At 47.1% G+C, this 23059-nt stretch overlaps 1 protein-coding gene across 1 annotated transcript; it reads right to left on the bottom strand.

Moving 5' to 3' along the window:
* Window positions 1-1035: 1035 nt before the first annotated feature.
* Window positions 1036-21411, bottom strand: LOC101162579 (calpain-2 catalytic subunit-like). Its single transcript, XM_023953540.1, has 21 exons — window positions 21090-21411; window positions 19054-19123; window positions 16428-16546; window positions 16182-16315; window positions 15773-15941; window positions 15603-15686; window positions 15444-15529; window positions 14141-14206; window positions 13903-14063; window positions 13663-13832; window positions 13578-13589; window positions 12955-13166; window positions 12818-12854; window positions 10017-10082; window positions 9889-9946; window positions 9751-9815; window positions 7439-7507; window positions 7283-7361; window positions 3569-3685; window positions 2327-2385; window positions 1036-1163 (listed from the first exon to the last, which is right to left on the bottom strand). Exons 1-21 carry the CDS (start codon window positions 21324-21326, stop codon window positions 1140-1142), a joined length of 2094 nt encoding a protein of 697 aa, XP_023809308.1. The 5' UTR covers window positions 21327-21411; the 3' UTR covers window positions 1036-1139.
* Between the last annotated feature and the right edge of the window lie 1648 nt (window positions 21412-23059).

The following is a 23059-nucleotide window of genomic DNA, read 5'->3' as shown; positions in this document are numbered from 1 at the left end:
CCATAGTGCATGCATGTAATTGTCGGGTAGATTACTGTCACAGTGCTGACAAATGTCTGAGTTACTGAGACACATCCTTAACCGCAAGGTTGGCGTGTTCAGACTGACAGTAGATGAATGAAGATGTGTACAGAGGAGGGTGGAGGTGCCACTTAGGCTAGTCTGTTTAGATTAGTTTAGGTTAGGTTATCCATCAGCTATGGAATTCTATGATTTCATGTTCTTATACAATCACCGGTATGAAGTCCATGGAGACGACTGTTGTCATTTTGGGCAATAGAAATAAAACAGATTTGTTTGCGGACATGAAGACCGAACCGGAGATTGAAAGAGATCAACAATCATCTGGTTATTTATGGACTTATTCAACCTGAGAACAGGTGGAGGATTCTGGGAGATACAATCATGTCATGTGATCTAGCATGAGGTGTGCTAAAGCAGTTAGCTCCAGGCGCCACAGCCAACAGAACAAAGTGGGCGTGGCTCTGTCTACAGTGAGGAAGACTGCAGCTTATGCTTCAGGTGAGGTCAGACATACCTGTTCAGCAGCTTTCAAAAATGTTTTTGATGTAAATATTGAATCTGAATCTAACTGTAACCCTTGTTCTATCCTAGGCACTTTAACATTGGGAGTGGGTCATCTAGACCCACTAGACAGTGCTCTGAACCTTTTTTCTTCAAAGATTTGTGATCTTCACTGGTGTCCATGGATTACATGAAATCTTTCCACCTTTATCCACCTTTGTCATGGTAGGGAGAACATGTCAATGGAAGGGGGGGGGGTCATCTAAGATAGCACAAGGGTTAAATCCACATTTTTACAATCTGCTTTAACACATGTAAAGGTTTAACGCATGTATGCATCGCAGGACAGACAGGAACCTGAGGTCACCTGTGGGGAGTCGGACACAGATGCTTGCTACAGAAACTGATGACCTCATCATTAAGGGACACCTCAAAGTCCCAAAAGAAAGGCCCCCCCCGACTGTTACAAGCTGATGGCACAGAGAACCCGATTGATGACTCAGACAGCGATGGGTGTGAATACATTTATTGACTCGACAGTTGTTTAGGTGTTTGGTAAAAAACACAATAGCTTAGCGTGCAAGGAGGCGGAGCTTCAGGAGCACAGGAACTGTTCAGATCATGGAGAAGTTCAACCACTGCAGGAAGAGCAAACAGAGACGGAGAATCATCATCAACATCATCCTAATCTGTTTTTCTGCCTCCTGATGTGCAGAACTACAGTGTACAGACAGTGATCCGGGGAATTGCTGTTCCATTTTCTATTCTCATTATTCCTGAACATGCTTTGTCCGTTGTAGAGAGTCCTATGAAGAGTTTGAAACGGAATCAGCTGTAGATTAGGACCTTTGGTTAGTCTAAAAGTGTTTCCCTAACCAAAAAGAGTCGTCTGTAGTGATCCCCACGTCTGAATCCCACTTCTTTGTTTGCTATGTAACTTGGTTTCCAATGTTACGTATAAATCTATTTATTTTAGACAGATCTTTGTCTGACGTTAGATTCAGAAATGTATTCACTGTATCAGAGTCTCAAGTTTATCTAACTCGGAGAAAACTTTACACTTATTAAGGATTTCAGCTGCTGATTTTCTAAGTAGTTGATTTTGGGTAATGTTTTCATTTTAACTGAAGCTATTCTGCCTGTGAGTGATGTAGGTTAACCCATCGCCTTAGATTATCCTGAATATTGGTAAGCAATGGGACATAATTTAACTAAATCTGATAGACTGGAGGGGAAAGTGACACCTAAGTATTTTATCTTTCCTGATTTTAGAGGTATGTTTAAAGTTGGCTCTACATAACAATTAAGTGATAATAGCACTGATTTAGTCCAGCTAATGAAGTACTCAGAGATGAAAATGTGTCAATAACTGACACTATTCTGGAGTAATACATCATCTGCATACAGACTAATTTTATGATGGATGTGTTTTGTTTTAATTCCTTCTACGTCTTTATTTTGTCTTATAGCTGCCGCTAAAGGTTCAATGAATAAAGTAAAGAGAAAGGGGGACAATGGACACCCCTGTCTGGTGGAGGACAAACTTGTCACAGGTTTGTTCATTGGTTCTCACAGAGGCACTTGGATTGTGATACAGGATTTGAATCCAATTAATGAATGGTGGACCAAACCCATATTTTTCTATAGCAGCGAGCAGAAACCTCCAATTTACCCCATCAAATGCTTTTTCAGCATCTAATGAGATTATGGTTGCTTCCTGTTTTGTAATAGAGGTAAAGTCAATTAGATTCATAATAATTGAATCATATAATAATAATAACATCATCATCATGGTCCTCACCTGGAACAGGTCCAACTCGATGGACCCACTGCCCTTAGAGTCCAGTTTCTTAAAGACCCCTGAGGAGAAACACAGGCAGGTGACCCACAGGCTCACTTAGAGAACTTCTACAGAGAAGGCGGAGTCTGAACAAGAGAAGGCCAGGTCAGCTGGTTCAGGTCAACACATCAAACCATGACAGCTTGATGCAGAAAAAGTAGAGGTGGGAGGTGCACAGGTGTGCAGGTGAACAGATGTGCAGGTACCTCAAAGGGACTTTAAACTGAGGTTCTTCAGAGAAGATTTAAAAAAACAGAACATGGAGATAATGACCTGTTCCTCAATCGCTAACGTTCAAACTTCAGGGCTTCTTATAAACTGAGAAACTGAAAATTTCACAGAATTTTCAGAGAAAAGGATCCGGGTCGCACTGGTGTGAGCAGTGGACCCGTTTTCTCTTTTTGGTCCAAACCAGACTTTGGATGAGATTTCAGACCTGAGAACCAAAGAGGACCATCAGAGGAACCCAGCTCCAACTCGGACCAGAACCAAAGCTCTGTGTGTGTGAATAAAATACTTTTGTTCTGAAAATGAAAGAACTTTTCCTCATTTGATGTGAATTTGGAAAACTGATCAGAAGTAACTTTGATTTTGCAATAAAATACTTCTGCTTTACTTTTACGTCAGAGTAACTCGGTTACATTTTGGATCCAGACCAGTGTAACTAAGTACTGTTATAACCCTAGTTCTATCCTAGGCACTTTAACATTGGGAGGTGGGTCATCTAGACCCACTAGACAGTGGGGTCATCTAGACCCACTAGACAGTGCTCTGAACCTTTTTTCTTCAATGATTTGTGATCTTCACTGGTGTCCATGGATTACATGAAATCTTTCCACCTTTATCCACCTTTGTCCTGGTAGGGAGAACACGTCAGTGGAAGAGGGGGGGTCATCTAAGATAGCTAAAGGGTTAAAGTCTTCATGGTCTTCGTTGATCTCAACAGTCCAGGTCCAGGTCTGCATGTTTTTGCAGAAATAGTTGATGGACGGACTTTTGGACAGCGTCTCGACTCCGAGGCTTGAAGTTCCTGAACCGTCAAGCCGTCCTTCAGTCTCATGTTGCTGCATAAACCTTCTTTTCAAAGAGACTGGACTCAGTGGGAGCTCCCAGTTGGGGTGTCACTCTCCCTCCTGACCCCTGCCTCCACAACAACCGGGTGAAACAGGATTTTTCTCATTTCAAAGATGCACCATGACTTACTGAACATCATCTCCAGCTTCATCAGGCAGGCCACAAAGTTATCGAAGTCGATGGTCATGTCCGGGTCGGAGTATCGCGCCACCAGCAGCTGGTAGATGGTGTTGTTGAGGGTGAAGCCTGCAGGAAGACGGCAGCGGTTAGAGGTGGACCCTGAACATTGGAACCGCAGAAGGTTCAGTTGGACATTGTTAACATATATGTTGCCTCTTGGGGATGTCATCAGGAGACACGGCGTTGACTTTCACAGCTATGCTGATGACACACAGCTTTACGCCGCCGTGTCTCCTGATGACCTTGAACCTGTCAACACTCTTTTAAACTGCATTTTAGATATAAAGCTGTGGATGGCAGAACATTTCTTACAGCTCAACCAGGACAAAACTGAAGTTTTAATCATCGGTTCTGAAGACAAGAGAGAGATGATTTTACCACATCTTCATAATTTTAAACCTTCTCAATGTGTGAGAAACCTGGGCGTACTTTTTGACTCTGAGCTGAATTTTATCCCACACATTAAAAATGTCGTTAAGACAGGATTTTACCATCTCAAAAACATTGCCAGAGTCGCCCGTTCCTCTCTCTTGCCAGCACAGAAATGCTAATGCATGCTTTTATTTTCAGTCGTTTAGATTACTGTAATGCCCTGCTCTCTGGTTTACCCAAAAAGTCTATTTCAAACTTACAACTTCTACAGAACTCAGCGGCACGAGTTCTGACGAGGACCAGAGGGCGGGAACATATTACACCGGTTTTATAATCGCTGCATTGGCTCCCTGTGCGTTTCAGGATTGATTTTAAGATTCTTTTAATGGTTTATAAATGTTTTTATGGTCTTGGGCCTTCTTATTTAAATGATATTCTTTTAAAATATGAGCCCTCGCGGACCTTGAGGTCCTCCGGTGCTGGCCTCTTAGTTGTTCCCAAGGTGAGGACCAAAACTTATGGTGAGGCTTCGTTCTGCCATTATGGTCCTCGCCTGTGGAACAGACTGCCGGAGAGCCTCAGGGCCGCAGAGACAGTAGAGGTTTTTAAGAAGAGGCTCAAGACCCACCTTTTTAATTTAGCTTTTAGTTGATTTTAACTGCTAATTTATTCTATTAGTTTTAGTATAGGCTATTTTATGTATTTATTTTAATTTTACGCATCTTATTCTCAATTTTATGTTTTTTTCTTTTTCTTTCTTTTTTATGTTTTTAATTTTAGCATCTTATGATTTTAGCCCCAGTGTTTCTTGAGGGGATCTTTTCCTCCAGGGCTTGCCGGCTTGGTCAGCGGTTGTTGCTGCAGTTGTTGCCCTTGCTGGGGCGGCTGGGGTCTAATTTTACAGCTTTTGGCTGTGAGGGGGACCCCAGTGTTGTCCCGGTCTGGGTGGGCGCTGTGGCGATGTTCCGGTGGCCGGGCTGGCTCCTGGTATGAAAGGATTCCCAGATACTGTTTCCTCGCAGCAGAGCCAAGCCATGTTTGTTTGTTTGTTTATTTTTTACAGTTACATAGTCATATTTCATTGTACGTGGGAGCCATGGGTCATGTGCTTTATTGGAGGGGAGTGGGAAGGGTGAAGGGTGGGTTGGGGTTTTTATTGTAATGTTGTGTGTTTACTGTTTTTAGTGTTAAAGCGCTTCGAGCTGCACAAAGTGCAGCTCGAAGCGCTATTTTATAAATAAAGTTGTATTTGATTTGATTTGATTTGAACACAAAGAAGATTTTCTGACTGAATTCAACTGTTTTCCTTTCAAAGAAAAAAAAAACATAAAAGAAACGTGACATGAAATCAGAAGTACAGAGCAGTCACAGCTAACAGTCCTTACTGATGACAGAAGAGCTAAAGCAGGACCTACCGCTTCATTAGTCATCTGAAGGCAGAAGAAGAGAAACCGTGGAGATTAGAGGGGAAGACAGAGAGGATGAAGGTTAGGAAACAAAGATGAAGATCAGAAATGTTCTAGCTTTCAGTCCTCAGTAACTCTGGAGTGAAGACGGTTCTCTGGGAAGCTCCTACAGAAACGTTGAGAACAATAATCAGCCGGTTCCACGCTTCTCTCAGAACCAGATAAATTCCCTCACTGATCCTCATTTCCACGGGAAATAAGGAAAGCATTCCCCACCTAAAGCTCTGCGGATGTAGTTCCCTCCACCCTCCTCCTTCCTGACCAGTCGGACACACCTGCGCAGGTGTGCCTGGCTGAGCAGAAACACACCTGTGCAGGGTTTCAGCCCCTCAACCTGCCATCAGTGAGTTTACGATTCTGTTCTCCAGAAGGTGGAGGTTACTGATGACCTGATGGATGTGAGCACCACCCGTCAGTCTGCCAATGTACGCCAGCCCAGCTGTGACTCCTCCATGAGTCAGCAGATAAAAACGAACCACAGACTCCGCCCACAACGAAATGAATTGACTAGCGCAAAAAATATTCAAGAAGCAGCCTCTGTTCTTACCTCAGCTCTGGTTCCTGTAAATGAATGGCTTTCTAAATCTTGCTTACTGTTAAATACAACTAAAACTGTTTGTATGATGTTCACTAAGCAACCAGTGGACATCAAGCATTCAGGTATATTTTTGGAAGGACGGGAACTAGAAATTGTATCTAAATTTAAGTATCTTGGTGTGACACTTGATTCAACTCTGAGCTTCAAGAGCCATATAAAAAAATATCGAATACAGTAAAATTCAATTTGAATAACTTTAAACAAATACGACCATTCATAACACTTGGAGCTGCTAGAATGTTTCTGCATTCAATGATTCTATCACATATTGAATACTGTATTACATGTTGGTCCTTGGCGGGTGTAAATGCGAGCAAAACCACAGAATCACTTTATAAAAAATCCCTTAAGGTCTTGGATAGAAAACCAATGTCATTCCATGTCTGTAATATCTTGAAAAAGTATAAGTTGTTAAGCTTTGAGAATTTAAACATTTTTAAATTCGCTTGTTTGATGTACAAGGTGTTACATGGACTTGCTCCGCCTCCCCTGTCTGACTTTAAAAAAAAAAAAGGGCTCACAGCGCTCTCAGGACTAGGGCCTCGTCTCGGGGGGACTGTGAGGTTCCATACAGAAAAACAGCCTTTGGACAAAACGCTCTTTCTGTAAAGGCCAGTAAACTCTGGAACAGTCTTCCACTGTACATCAGGGAGTGTCAAACATTACAGACCTTCAAAACACAGCTCAAGCAGTGGCTGAAAGCAAACCAGTCCTGTAGCCACTGACTTTTAACTTTCATAATGTACCACTTTCTTGTGTTCTTATTGTATCTGTGACTCTGTCTTTTGTTTTGTCCTGTTTTATGTTTCCTGCCTAGGGACTATGGATGCAAATTAGCATCATTGCTATAATCCAGCATGTTTACAGCTATCATTGTTCGATAGATGTTCATTAATGTGCACTGTCCCTATTAAATAAAGCTTAAATAAATAAATAAATAACATCGTTTGCAGACGTTGCGCTGCAGGGCCAGATGGAACAACAAACTGCAGGCGTGAGCGTGTAACTCGAGGAGGCGGAGCCTACTTCTGCCTTAAGAGCCTGTCTTGATCAGCAGGAATACAGCAGCTGGCTGTTCAGTGTGGGCGGAGCCACAGGAGTGAGGGGTCACAGAGACAGCCCTGATGCCGCTGCAGCACAGCACACACACGCTGGTCACATGACCAGACAGGTGTCACATGACTGTGTTCTCCTCCTAGTTATCTAACCTGTAGAGGAGGTTCTCACCTGCATCTTTGAAGGCCAGCCTCATCTCAGGAGTGCTCATGGTCCCGGTGTTGTCCAGGTCACTCTTCTTGTAGATGTTCTGTTGGCACAGAACCCAGGAACCACATTGAGCTCTGAACCAGGACCACCGCCACCTTCAAACCGCGTTCCACCTACCAGGTAGTTCTGGACTTTCTTCCACAAAGTGGCGAACTCTCCGAGACCCAGCTTTCCGTTCCCGCTGTCCTGCTGCAGGTTAAGAACACTTTCACGCCGCCAGAGGGGAGGCACTGCTATGGAGCTCCGACGCCAACACGTGAGCACCAACGCTAACACGTGCGCACCAACGCTAACAGGTGAGCACTAACACGTGAGCACCAACGCTAACACATGAGAACCAACGCTAACACGTGAGCACCAACGCTAACAGGTGAGCACCAACGCTAACAGGTGAACACTAACACGTGAGCACCAACGCTAACACGTGCGCACCAACGCTAACGGGTGAGCACTAACACGTGAGCACCAACGCTAACACATGAGAACCAACGCTAACACGTGAGCACCAACGCTAACAGGTGAACACTAACACGTGAGCACCAACGCTAACACGTGAGCACCAACGCTAACACGTGAGCAACAGCGCTAACACATGAGCAACAGCGCTAACACGTGAGCAACAACTCTAACACATGAGAACCAACGCTAACACGTGAGCAACAACGCTAACACTTGAGCAACAACACTAACACGTGAGCAACAAGGCTTATACGTGTTAGCGTATAAGCGTATACCTGTTGCGTATACCTGTTGCTCACGTGTTAGCGCTGTTGCTCACGTGTTAGCAACAACGCTAACATGTGAGCAACAGCGCTAACACGTGAGCAACAGCGCTAACACATGAGCAACAGCGCTAACACGTGAGCAACAGCGCTAACACATGAGCAACAGCGCTAACACGTGAGCAACAACTCTAACACATGAGAACCAACGCTAACACGTGAGCAACAACGCTAACACTTGAGCAACAACACTAACACGTGAGCAACAAGGCTTATACGTGAGCAACAACGCTAACACGTGAGCAACAACGCTAACACTTGAGCAACAACACTAACACGTGAGCAACAAGGCTTATACGTGAGCAACAACGCTAACACGTGAGCAACAACTCTAACACATGAGAACCAACGCTAACACGTGAGCAACAACGCTAACACTTGAGCAACAACACTAACACGTGAGCAACAAGGCTTATACGTGAGCAACAACGCTAACACGTGAGCACCAACGCTAACACGTGAGCAACAGCGCTAACACATGAGCAACAGCGCTAACACGTGAGCAACAACTCTAACACATGAGAACCAACGCTAACACGTGAGCAACAACGCTAACACTTGAGCAACAACACTAACACGTGAGCAACAAGGCTTATACGTGTTAGCGTATAAGCGTATACCTGTTGCGTATACCTGTTGCTCACGTGTTAGCAACAACGCTAACATGTGAGCAACAGCGCTAACACGTGAGCAACAGCGCTAACACATGAGCAACAGCGCTAACACGTGAGCAACAGCGCTAACACATGAGCAACAGCGCTAACACGTGAGCAACAACTCTAACACATGAGAACCAACGCTAACACGTGAGCAACAACGCTAACACTTGAGCAACAACACTAACACGTGAGCAACAAGGCTTATACGTGAGCAACAACGCTAACACGTGAGCAACAACTCTAACACATGAGAACCAACGCTAACACGTGAGCAACAACGCTAACACTTGAGCAACAACACTAACACGTGAGCAACAAGGCTTATACGTGAGCAACAACGCTAACACGTGAGCAACAACTCTAACACATGAGAACCAACGCTAACACGTGAGCAACAACGCTAACACTTGAGCAACAACACTAACACGTGAGCAACAAGGCTTATACGTGAGCAACAACGCTAACACGTGAGCACCAACGCTAACACGTGAGCACCAACGCTAACACGTGAGCAACAACTCTAACACATGAGAACCAACGCTAACACGTGAGCAACAACGCTAACACTTGAGCAACAACACTAACACGTGAGCAACACGGCTTATACTTGAGCAACAACGCTAACACGTGAGCACCAACGCTAACACGTGAGCACCAACGCTAACACGTGAGCACCAACGCTAACACGTGAGCAACAACGCTAACACGTGAGCAATAACGCTAACACTTGAGCAACAACACTAACACGTGAGCAACAAGGCTTATACGTGAGCACCAACGCCAACACGTGAGTGACAACGCTAACATGTGAGCACTGCTTTTAAATCAATGGTCTTCATGCTGACGGAGCAAAACGACGATCTTGATAACAACGATTTTTTTAAGAAAAGACAAAGATTAACGGGGAGGAGCTTAAGGCTCTCATTCATGACCCAACGTTCCTACCTAACACGTGGATGGAGGTTTGTAAGCCATGACGGAAGGATACGTCCATGAGGTTGACCATGATCCTGCAGGTCTCCATGCTAAACCCGTCTGTCTTAATGTCAGTTCCTGTAAAAACCCAAAACAAGAAGTCAGATTTGACGCCATCGTCCTTCTGTCACCTGCTAAGGCTGCAGCTCACGTTTGGAGACAATCTTGTTCATGATGGTTTTCAGTTCCACCGCAGAGATCTCCATGTCCTGAGAAAGACAGCAGCCAATCAGAACTCTGAAAAGTCTGGTTGGTCCAGGCGCCAAAACAAAGACTTACATTTCCAGCAAGTTTCATGAACAGGTTCCTGAATCCAGAGTCCACCTCTGCGTCGGACACCGCGTCCTGGATGTAGGACGGCCAAAAAGAACATGGACTTTTGATCAAACAACCCATGAAAACTGATAAAACACATGACCGGCGTGTTAGCTTTTAAACACAACACGCAGAAACATGAAGGACAAGAATCAATAGTAGATGGAAGAACAAACAGAGGTGAGAGCTCCATCAGGAACCCTTGAAAGGAGCTACAGCAGGGGTGGGCAATTCCAGGCCTCGAGGGCCGGTGTGTCTGCATGATTTCCAGATACTCTTGCCCTACTCATGGCTGATTACCTGGTTCAGGTGTGTCCAGCCAATAATCTTGCCCTACTCATGGCTGATTACCTGGTTCAGGTGTGTCCAGCCAATCAGAACATGCCAGAGCAGGGTATGCTGGAAAACATGCAGGACTACGGCCCTCAGTGCCCACCTCTGAGCTACAGCAAACCCAGCAGCCGCCTGCCAACATGCTGGTCACATGCTAATGCACTGATCACATGCTAATGCGCTGGTAACATGTTAACGCGCTGGACACATGCTAACACGCTGGTCACATGCTAACACGCTGGACACATGCTAACACGCTGGACACATGCTAACACGCTGGTCACATGCTAACATGCTGGTCACATGCTAACATGCTGATCACATGCTAATGCACTGGTCACATGCTAACACGCTGGACACATGCTAACACGCTGGTCACATGCTAACACGCTGATCACATGCTAATGCACTGGTCACATGGTAACATGCTGGTCACATGCTAACACGCTGGACACATGCTAACACGCTGGACACATGCTAACACGCTGGACACATGCTAACACGCTGGACACATGCTAACATGCTGGTTACATGCTAACATGCTGGTCACATGCTAACACGCTGGTCACATGGTAACATGCTGGTCACATGGTAACCTGCTGGTCACATGCTAACACGCTGGTCACATGGTAACACGCTGGTCACATGCTAACACGCTGGACACATGCTAACACGCCGGACACATGCTAACACGCCGGACACATGCTAACACGCTGGTCACATGCTAACACGCTGGTCACATGCTAACACGATGGTCACATGGTAACCTGCTGGTCACGTGCTAACACGCTGGTCACATGCTAACACGCTGGTAACATGCTAACACGTTGGTAACATGCTAACACGCTGGACACATGCTAACACGCTGGTGATATTCTAACATGCTGGTCACATGGTAACATGCTGGTCACGTGCTAACACACTGGACACATGCTAACATGCTGGTCACATGCTAACACGCTGGTAACATGCTAACACGCTGGTCACATGCTAACACGCTGGTCACATGGTAACATGCTGGTCACATGGTAACCTGCTGGTCACATGCTAACACGCTGGACACATGCTAACACGCTGGACACATGCTAACACGCAGGTCACATGCTAACATGCTGGTCACATGCTAACACGCTGGTCACATGGTAACCTGCTGGTCACATGCTAACACGCTGGTCACATGGTAACATGCTGGTCACATGCTAACACGCTGGACACATGCTAACACGCTGGACACATGCTAACACGCTGTTCACATGCTAACAAGCTGGTCACATGCTAACACGCTGGTCACATGGTAACCTGCTGGTCATGTGCTAACACGCTGGTCACATGCTAACACGCTGGTAACATGCTAACATGCTGGTAACATGCTAACACGCTGGTGAAATTCTAACATGCTGGTCACGTGCTAACACGCTGGACACATGCTAACACGCTGGACACATGCTAACACGCTGGTCACATCCTAACCTGCTGGTCACATTCTAACACGCTGGTCACATGCTAACACGCTGGTCACATGCTAACACGCTGGTCACATGCTAACACGCTGGTAACATGCTCACACGCTGGTGACATTCTAACATGCTGGTCACATGGTAACATGCTGGTCACGTGTTAACACGCTGGACACGTGCTAACACGCTGGTCACATCCTAACCTGCTGGTCACATTCTAACCTGCTGGTCACATGCTAACACGCTGGTCACATGCTAACACGCTGGTCACATGCTAACACGCTGGTCACATGCTAACACGCTGGCCACATGCTAAGACACCTACTAGCACGAACACGCTTGTCATATCTGACTTCTTGGTTCTTTTGTTTTCAAACACAGGGCATGTTTTAAAATATTTGACATGTTTTGACGGACGCGTTGCGTCTTTGTCAGAGTTGTCATCGGGTGGTTGTGTACATAAAAACGGTTGATTGTCACTGAGGCGGAGTTTTTGTTTAGACTTTGACAGGCGACTCCGCCTTATGCTGCCCGTTCGCTGCTGGAGGATGTTGCTCCAGGTGTGAGACAGCAGGGAGGCCCCTCATCCCGGTTCATGAAATCAGCAATAACAGACCACTGCAAGCGGGAAAACCATATCATGGACAGGGAAAACAGACACCGCAGATCTGAAAGCGAGCCCACGCAGCCATGAACCGGGATGAAGGGCCTTCCTGCTCTTCCAGCAGCCAAAGTCTGACCGGTGACTCCACCTCAGTGACAATCAACTGTTTTTATGTACATCAAGCACAGCCACCAGATGACGACTCCGACGAAGAGGAACGTGTCCGTCGAAACAAGTTAAGTATGTTTAAACAGAACTTGTGTCTGAAAACAAAAGAACCAGGAAGTCAGTTAGTAACTACAGATACTTTGAATCTTTTTTGCATTGATATGCTGGTCACATGCTAACACACAATCTTCAGTGGTCCTTACGTTACTGAGCTCAGCGCTGACGGGATCATCACAGGGCCTACCGGAAAAGAAAACCGCACAAATGTTACCCTTTTAGCTGCTAACATTGTGTGTTTCAGACACGCACGCACACACACACACACACTCTCAGCTCTTACAGGGTTTCGGCCTGCTTCTCGGAGAAGACGCGGATGCAGAAGTCTGCATTCAGGTGTGGGTCGAAGGTGGACGGTACGATGAGGTATTCTCCAGGTGGGAGCTTGAAGCGGGTGCTCACCTCTCGCAGGTTGATGAACGTTTCTGACCTGGCTTTCTGAGCATGGGTCAGGAAAAAGTTCTTGTCCAAGTGGACTTCTCTCTGGCCGTGGTACTGCAGGGAAACAGTCAGAACCTCAGTGATTTCATACAGAGAACCTGCCATAAAGGAAGTTCTTCAGTGACTGCGCTGCTTCAAACGCATTCAGCTGCTGCCCCGTCAAGTCCAGATCTTTAGCAGCAGTTTCTAAATGTCAGAGGGGGGCAGTCCTGGTTATGGGCACATAGATGTACGGCTCATGTTGCCCTAAACATCAATTCTCCTACATTTTTGGATTTGCTCTGTAGAAGGTTTGCTGTTTGACCGTGTCACCAAACCAGAGTCCCCAGTTGGAACCAGATTCAGTCAGTTTGGACCCTGACAGATCCTGCTGGTCACCTGCCCATCTGCTGTGTTTATAGGTAAGATAGTCTTTGTGGGTGTGTCCTGAGATGGAAAAGCCTTCGGCGCTGCTTTTGGACTCACCTGCTCTGGAAGCTGAAAGCAAACAGACGAAGAGGAGTTCAGTTCTGCGTCTGGTCCAACCGATCTCAAACAGAATCCTCCTCACCTCATAGATGGCAAAGCCAATAGTGTGCATGTCCTCGCCCTGTTTCCTCAGATTCCTGCGGTTCTTCTGGATCAGACCGACCACAAAGCTGCAGCCCACCTCACCGTCATCGGGGTCATCATCCTCCTCATCCAGCTTGATGACAAACTGCGGGTTGGTCCAGAACGTGTCTGCGAGGCATAAGGAACGTCAGCGGAACCTCCTCAACGCGGTAGTGGCATTACTGCAGAGGGTACACACAGGGGTGGTTCCGACAGCCCCCGGCCGTGGAGCCCCGCCTCCAGGTGCCGTCAAACTTGCTGACGCTCCAATGTTTAATGGACTCGTCGTCAATTGTGTCGGGCGTGAGCGTGCACACCTCCACGCGGGAATAGTTGCGCAGAAATTCGTTGAAGGACATCCTGCAGAGAACAGAAAGGGGGCGCTCTCGTTTGGACGACTTCGCTTGAGGACCAGAATCTGCTGCAGCTACTCCTACCAAAACTCGCCATCCTCAGCGTTGGCGTGTGGACAGTCTCCCTGCACGTCGTTCCACTCTGACGACCTTCAAAATGAGAACAGATGAGGAACCTTAGAACTAAACTCTGGAGCAGACCTCCTGATCCTGTCAGACATGCTTCTAGTCTGGAATTATAGATCCAGGAGGACAGTTCTTCGTGTTTCAGAGCAAACCTCCACCTCTCTGGATCTGCTTCCACCTGCTTCCTGCTCTCACTACAGATCACAGTGTCATCTGCAAACATCATGATCCACAGTGGTTCCTGTCTGAGCCTGTCATACTCATCCGTCCTTCGCTTGACCTTTTTCAGCTCCGTCCTAAACTCCTGAACTTCTTCATTCCAGATGAAACACCAAGTTCCTTCCTCTCAGTCTCTCTGTCCAATCATCTGGAAGAACCTCCTGATCTCTGCATTTTCCACTTTTCAGTCTCTGATCTCCTTCAGATGACAGCGCCTGAACCTCCTGATCTCCTCCCTCCACTCCTGTCTCCCTTTGCTCCTCTATTTTTTATGGAACAAACATCATGAAGTTCTTTCAGAAAGTCCTCCACCCCCGTTCTTCCTCGTTCCTGTCGGAGCACAAAACGTCTTCATCACTTGCTCTCCAATCATCACTCCCTCCTCTACATATCCTGGATCTCCTCATCCAGCTCCCTCCAGGGTTTCTCCTTCTCCTCTTCATCACCCTTTCTTCACCTCCAGAACCTTCTTATCAAACTCCTCCTCTGTTTTTTCCATCCACTATGATCTACAAGCTGCTTCTATCAGTCTTCTCCTCTGTCCATCTGAACTCACAGGAGCTCCTTCATCTCTCTACTTCTCTAGCCTTCCTCCTCTTCCTCCACCAACAGTAGTTTAGTAAAAGGATGATAAATATCAGCAGCTCATAGAACGCCACCCCCCTTCCCGTTAGAAAAAATCTTTCATAAGAAGATTTTCTGTGTTATATTGGGGCATGGCTGCATGCACAGCCACGTGCACAGCCACGTGCACGGCCGTCCGCTGGCTGCAGCAGTGAACACGTTTTACCTAAACAAACATTGCAGTTGGGTTCCAAAGACATCCAGGTTCTGGACTGAATGTCGCCGTAAACCAGCAGCCTGTGAGCAGGGGGGGCGGAGGTCCACTTCAGTCCAGCATCCCGCCTCAGAGCCCCTCCCCAGAACAAACCCACAGATGCTCACGGTTCCTCCAGCAGGGGAAGCATCACCATGGTAACAACCTCAGGGTTTGGTTTTTTCAGATCTGGTTTTTGGGGTTCAGTGTGTCATGCTGGGTTACCCGTCGCTCCAGGCTCCGGTCCACTCCACCTGACCCCAGGGGTTCCTCATCCTCACCAGCTTCTCCTGACGGCCGCGATAGGTCACCTGTAGGCGGAGCATAGAGTGAGCTTCAAACGCCGGCGCTTCAGCTCCTCACACCCGCAGGAGGCTGGGTCACCTCAGTCGCACCGGTCAACGAGTAGGCGTGGCCTTTCACCAGCTTCTGACGAGTCACCGCCTCAGAGTCGGCGGCGCTGGTGATCTGCAGAAACCCGCACACAAGATTTAAGTCCAGAGCTCCACAAGAGTTCTGAGGGAAGTCCAGAGCGGCCCGGAGGCAGAACTCACATCGATGGAGCAGCCCAGCAGAGCTCCGGCCTCCAGCGCTTTCTTGAGGATCTGGAACAGGTTGGACGGCGGTTCCCTCAGGTCAAAGTTCTCAGCGATGCCGCCGGTGAAATCCTCGAAGCCTTCAGTGGTGGAACCACCGGACAGCGCCTCATAGCAGCCGTTCACTCTGCACACAGGACAGTTCAGGCCCGTTTGAGAGCTTCACCAGCTGTTCTGGACCACGATTAGGAACCGGACCGACTGGTTCCTTCAGTTTCTTTACATCCAATTTGAAAACAACAAGAAGCTTTAGAACGCCCAGGATCCACAGGAACAATTAGAGTTCACGCCCACGCTGGTTGCTGCCCCGCCCCCCGCGTCATCCTGCCCCGCCCCCCGCGTCATCCTGCCCCGCCCCCGCTCTTACTTGGCATAGGCCTTCTCCAGCAGGGCGCTCCAGAACTCCCTCCCCTCTGCAGAGTGCACAAACATCAGCTTGCCCTCTCGGACCGGCAGACGGTCGTCGATGACCACGTCCACCCACTCCCCAAACTGCCAGAACTGCAACGACATGGACAAGGGATGCAGCGGTGATGTCATCACACCTGAGAAGCAAACGCAGGCTCCGCCCCCAACCTGGACCGGCCCCCTCCTCACACAGATCAGCCCCTACCTGGAAGTGGAAGATGCCGGCGTAGTCTTTTCCAAAGCCCTGGTCCATAGGAACCACGCGTGCCATCACGAACTCGTTCAGCGTCAGCGAGGCGATGGCGGCCAGCAGCCAGCAGTCACCTGAGCAGGTAAGAGTCGTCAGAAACCCCGCCCACATGGCAGCACCAGGGGAGGAACAGGTGAGCTTGGGGGTCTTCCAGGAAGCAGGTTCTGCTAGCTCCCATGGTAATTTTGAGGCTAAGGAAGTTGATAACCTCAGCTTTAGGTTCCAGAAATGGAGGTATGTTTCAGGGTATGTCAAGTTGCCATAGCAACTCATGCTCTGAACATAACCTGGTCTGGAGCAGGTTTAGTTGAAGGTTAGTTTGTTTTCAGAGAGGTGAAGCAGCATGGCGTGTCCATTTGAAGATGATTTAGTGGATGAAGAAGCTCAGATAATACTTTTTCCACCATGAGAGGATGATAAGACCACATATGGATGTTGGAAAGATAAACTTTATACTTTGATCTAACTTCATTATTTGATTCAGTTAAGATAAAACATTTTTTAGGTCACCTTAAAAATAAAATGTAGTTATCAGACAGTTATTTTCCTTTCATTCAAATTAATTCAATTAAGTAGGTGTAACTTTGGTGCTGCTAGGAATTGTGGGATACCATTCCCTTTGCCTGTCTGGACGGATTTGGGTTTAAGTGTGGCTTTTTGACCAAATGTGTTTAGTTGTTTCACTGTTTTAGCTGTTTTACTGTGTTTTGCCGAGTTATTTTGTGCTACCATGCTTACGTCTCTGCACCATGAGTGAGAGTGAAGGAGAAGATGATGAGTTTATGTGGAACCCCTGCAACTGTGTGTTGTAATGACAATGTTGGGATGTTTTTTAATGAATTTTTGCACTCCGTTCATTTTCCCCCCGTCCTTTTTATCGTTATAAAAATGAGTATATCTGCCGGCTCAAACTTAGACATATGAGAGTTCAAGAAATATAAGTAATTAAGATGGAAAAAAGATTAATACAGTAATGTGACATTTAGTTAGATAAATACGTAAAAATGAGTTGTATAAACAATTATTGAGTTTTATAGACGTAAGAAATTAGGTTGAATAAATTTAACTAAAATTTAAAAACTAAATTTGTTACTAATAGAAGAGATTTATTTAAGTTTATATATATATATATATATATATATATATATATGCGCCACAAGGAAAATGGATCAAGATCAGAAACTTTGTCCGTTTTTTTTCTCCAAGCAGAAACTCTTTTTGCTGATGATGCAGCCGTGTTACTTTTTTGATGGACGTATAATCTTCATACACCGTCATTAAAATCTCAGACTCCGTCTCAAGTGTCCCGCTTTCTTTTTTTTTCTCCACGCGTTTCCATGGTGACTCCAGAAATCTGCGATCCATTGAGAATGTCTGTATGTACCTGCTGTGCACGTGCATTAACCCAGGGTTACCAAGTCGAGCGTAATTACGCCAACTCATATCCGGTCTTTAGGAACCGACATACCCAGAGTAAACAAGTTCAGGCGGATTTCAGCCAGAGTTCAGGGTTAAAGTCAGGGGAGTTTAAACGGGCCTTCTGGAATACCCCCCCTGATGAAGCCCATGGAGCACACAACACAACACAGGAAAACACAACACACAACACACACACACATGCAAATGCACACAAATCACAAAGACAGTAACATTCTAACACACACACATCCATACAATCACAAGTACACAAATGCACACACCCATGCAGTCACTAGCACACACATATAACACACACAGACAGGAACAAAAACACACACATACAAACTCACACACAACAGTTACACACTCATATAGTCACACACAGACACAAACCAGGAAGTAGCGAGTGCAGTTCCTCAAACCCCCCCGGATTCAGAGTCAGGATTTCCCATCAGCCCCCATGTTTAGGAGTCAGATAGAACCACGTTTATTGTTGTCTTTTGGTTTGATTGGAGCTCAAATAATGCAATTTCAGACGCATGTTTTTGATTGACACGGCTAGACCCGTGGGTAAAACTGTCACGTTAGTTTGCCCCGCCCAGGGGCAAGTGTGGAAACAAATCTCCTCTTTGAGTTTTTTTTTCTCTTTTCAGTTACACAAGGAGCGATCCTGCAGGCTGAGTCATCACCACAACACACACGCATGACCAAGTCTGTGTGTGTGTCTGAGTGTGCGGGTGGGTGGGTGTGTCCTGAATGGCATGCTTTTCTCTCTCCCATGTTTAACTCAATGCGTCTCGCCCTTAAACAAATGCTACAGATGTCTTCCTGTCTCACTCCCTTCTGTCAGCCAATCAGAGCTCAGCATGGCGGCGCCCACTAACTCATCTGATCCACATTCATCTGCTTCTCGTTAGGTCTTCAACAGGAAGAAGGGTGTTCAGACAAACAACCGTGACTCACAGCTCCGGCTTCTGCTGCCCCGCCCTCCAACCACAGAAACACACACGTCCGCCTTAATTAAGGTGGCACGCTCCTATCTTTGCCCCATTTCCATGCTGAGTTTAAGTCAAATTCCATTCAAACGTTCTAACCGACATGAGCCCACAGCTAACACCTGAGTTTGGCTAACAGCTGGGAGGAAGAGCAAAGACAAACTTACCCAGAGCTCCCTGGCAGATATCCGTTCTGGTGGCTCCGCCCAAGATGAACTCTGGGTTTGAGACCAGCTCCTGATCAACGACAATGAGTCACATCAATCAATCAGTTTCATTTGTCCAACACTCTACACCAATCACCAATCACACCACACAGATGAATGTCAAAGCCCAACAAAAACACCAAAAGAAAACACGAGTGAAACCTTTGAGTTTTGGATTTCAGACAGAAAGATCTGTGATGAAGTCAGCAAACTCAAAATCGTTGTCTGGCCCCCGATTTCTCCCCCAGGGAAGGTCTGCATTCCTGCTCGTTTTCCAATATAACCAGATCTGGCACCTTCTGATTGGCTGGACACACCTGATCCAGGTAAACAGGTGTGAGTAGATGACTTTGGAGATTTTTCTGAACAGCTTCAGCCGGATCTGAAACCATCTATTTTCAAAACATGAACCCACAGAGAGGCCAGACAGAACTTCCTTGTCTGACCTTTCTAAATGACAACGCTTACCCAGAATGCACTGCTCTATAATGTTTTATTCTCTGGTAGCAAATGCAGGTGTAAACAAAGTCATCATAGGTGCCTTCAGCGCTGTGCAGCAATCATCTGTGCTGGAGGTTATGAATCTTTACATTCTAACGTCTGCATGTGTTCGAGCTAAACGTAGCCGTCATTCCTGAAATCCACGTTAGCATGAATGACGGCGCAGAAAACACAAATCCACCCCCCAGTAAAGACGGCAGCAGCCCCTATGTGGTTAGGGTTGTTGTAAGTTGTGTGACTGCTGTAAGGTGTCGTGTGTTGTGTATTCTTTGATTGTTGAAACGACCCAATCATGAATGTGATAAAGTTGATGCGGCTGGGTAGCTCGGTTGGTAAGGTGAAGGGCTGCCACGCAGGAATCCAGGGTTTGATTCCAACAATCAAACAATGGTACTGGGGGCAATTACCATATCAATGGCGAGCAATTAACATCACCCAGTGAGGGCCGTTAGCCAAGACCCTTAACGCTACCGCCTCCCAGCATGACTGATGCCGGTGACGGTCAGAGGGACCGTAGGCATGAACTGGCAGCCACGCCTACGGTCCCTTGGTGATGGTCCCTCTGACCGTCACCAAGTCTGAATGAGTAATGGACACAATGAAGGCGCTTTGAGCGTCTGGAAAAGCTCAGATAAATTCAATCCATCATTATTATTAATCAGAACTGCATTCCAGCTTTTTCTGGACGGTTGGTGAACAGAAGAGGTTCTAGGAGCTCCGGTTGACCAGAACCGGCAGAAGGAACCACACACGTTCTTCTGCAGGCAGGTTCGTCCGGTTCTGCATCGCCTGCGGCGGGTTCACATTTAGCGATGACCCGTTTCCATTGATGACCCAGGAACCAGACCAGAGATCAGCTACGTTTGACCGGGTTTGGACCGAAGGACTTCCAGCAGCTGATCAGAACCACAGTCTGAGAACAAAGGGAATACCATCTGTGTGGCAGGGTGGGGGAGTGTCTGACACCACGCTCCCCCCAGACCTGACTCAGCATCCAGGGGAATTGAACCATCAATTGCTTGGGGGGGGGGGGGGGGGGGGTACGGTCCACTCAGGTCGTCTTTGGATCAGGGTCCGGTCCAGACAGCCGGATCTGCTCAGAGTGAACCCTCTGTCAGACAAAGCTTGTTGAGACAACAGAGCTCCACTCTGCTGGAAAAAACAGACCCTCCTTTGGATCTTCAGACAGCAGAACTCTATGACGGAACCGACAGGTCCACCGACCTCGGACCTTAATGAGGTCCCGGTAAAGAAGAAGAACCTCCAGAAAAAGTTTGGAAACGATCCTCTGAAAACCGGAAACTTCTTTCTGGACTCTGGAGGAAGATTTCAGAACCGAATCTAGGCCGAACCTGCAGAGCTGCATTGCAAGCTTCGCGGTTCTGGAGAGTTCCGAACCGACAGAGTTCCGAAAGCCGCTGAAGCGGACGCAGGGAGGGGTTGCGACCACGCCCCTTCCACGTCAAAAACTTGGCTGAGCTCGGTTCGGTTCTTACCTTGGGCCGCTTCCAGGTGACTCCGCGGGTCTTGGCGGAGCTGCGGCCCAACTCGTTGAAGCCCAGAGATTCGGGCGCGGCGGGAAAGGCCGGGTCGCAGAACAGCTGGCCGGAGGACAGGCTCTGCGCGCGCAGCGCCTCGAAGTTCTGGTTCAGATACGGAACCGCGTTGGCGTTGGTTCCGAAGCCGGCGGCCAGGGCCCGCTTCTTGGCCAGGGTGGAGGCGACGCCGGACATGGTTCTGCTGCTGGAGGTCTGGTGCTGTCAGGAAGCTGCTGCGCTCTGAACCCGGACCTCCGCCCACAACTCGGAGGGAGGAGCGACTCCGCCCTCCGGCAGCCTCCGCCGATCCCGAACCGGCACAACGGAACTGCATTCATGTCGAGTTTCCGAACTTTTACAGACTACGTATTAAACCGGAAGTGTTTGGACCTCCTTGCTCCTTCTGGAGCTCCTCGGTTCTTCTCCTTGACACCAGTCTGGTTCTGTTCTGCCCCGTTTGAGGTCCACATGTTCCACTGATGGACTCATGGAGAGAACAAACCCACATCATCGTACCACCACCGCCATGCTTTCTACCAGTGATGAGCCGGTCCATGTTCTGGTTCTGTGCAGACTAACAGGAGACCAAGCAGGACCCGTCAGTCAGGTTCCATCAGATCCAAAACATCAGTTCCAAGGGTTCTGATCCGGATCATGAACCGAGCTTCCTGCTGGACTCAGTTCTCAGTCGCTTCATGAAGAAAGTTCTTCATCAGAGATGAAGGTCAGACATGACTCAGGATTCAAGATCCACTTTATTAATCCTGTGGGACGGGTGGGTTTACACCTGGACCCGTCTGAACCTGTCCTCTGTGAGCAGAACCATTTCCTGGTGGATCTCCAAATGTCTGCATGCAAACGGCTCAGGAAACGACACGCGTGAGTTCATGGCAGGAGATCCAAAGATTCTGGATTATTCAGAAAATGATCAACATCCCATAATAATCATCATCCAATAATGATCAACATCCCATAATAATCATCATCCAATAATAATCATCATCCAATAATAATCAACATCCCATAATAATAATCACCCAATAATGATCATCATCCAATAATAATCAACATCCCATAATAATAATCACCCAATAATGATCATCATCCCATAATAATCATCATCAATTCCCAGAATAACATATTCTGTTCTCTAACAGTAAATTCTCCACAGAAACAACAACTTTAGTGAAAATCTTCCTGATTTTAGGAAAATATCATTTTCCTCCAAAAATGGAGCAAAGATGGTCTGAATGTTGTGTTTCTAAAATGAAGTCAGATTCTATTGATCCTCATGAACTCAAATCTTTCTTGATGACATCGATCTGCTCCAGAATAGTTCCTGATCCAGATGACCTGGAAATGGAACTTATGCTGAGAGATTTCTCTGTTTTACAGATTTTAATGAATAAAATATACATATTTTCTGAGTTTTTATTTTATGTCGTTTTTATTTTCTATTTAGTTTTTGGTGGAGAGCTGTGCCTCACATTATTATGTGGTTTATGTCTGCAAGAGTTTGTAATAATTTTATTTCTATTTTAAAAAAAAGCAGCACGGGGCCTCTGTGGGCGGTGCTCCCAGAAGCCACGCCTCCTCTCCCGGTGGTAAGGTCGTTGATGGAGCTGCAGGGCCCCATGGACCCGGTTTCAACAGAAAAGGTGTCTCTGCATCATGGAGATCATGAGGTCCACCGTCTGCCAGGGTTCCTGGTTCTGGTCTTCAGCTCCAGCTTTAGGTTTTCGGCTGCCTGATGGTGGCCGGCGTGTTCTGGGTTGATGTCACCCTAACCTCAAACCTTTCGGTGGCGTGTTTGTGGTCTTCGCCTTCAGGCTTCAGGAGCTGGAGATGATTCCTCCATCGTCAGAGCTGCTTCAGACTCGTGGCAGAAGAACAACCTCTGTATCCATGGCAACGCTGAGTGTGTTGCT

The sequence above is a fragment of the Oryzias latipes genome, chromosome 1 (genome assembly GCF_002234675.1).
Source record: "Oryzias latipes chromosome 1, ASM223467v1".
Lineage (NCBI taxonomy): Eukaryota > Metazoa > Chordata > Actinopteri > Beloniformes > Adrianichthyidae > Oryzias > Oryzias latipes.
Note: the sequence above shows the minus strand (reverse complement) of the source record. Positions and strands in the feature narration are given on the sequence as shown.

Bases quoted from the DNA above. Each gene is read 5' to 3' on its own strand.
- LOC101162579 (XM_023953540.1), bottom strand. From the start codon at position 21,326: ATGTCCGGCGTCGCCTCCACCCTGGCCAAGAAGCGGGCCCTGGCCGCC. The intron at 15,687-15,772 runs GTGAGTTCTGCC...GGGTTTCTGCAG, and splicing joins TGCTGGGCTGCTCCATCGAT to ATCACCAGCGCCGCCGACTC. The intron at 14,207-15,443 runs GTAACCCAGCAT...CTCATTTTGAAG, and splicing joins ACCGGAGCCTGGAGCGACGG to GTCGTCAGAGTGGAACGACG.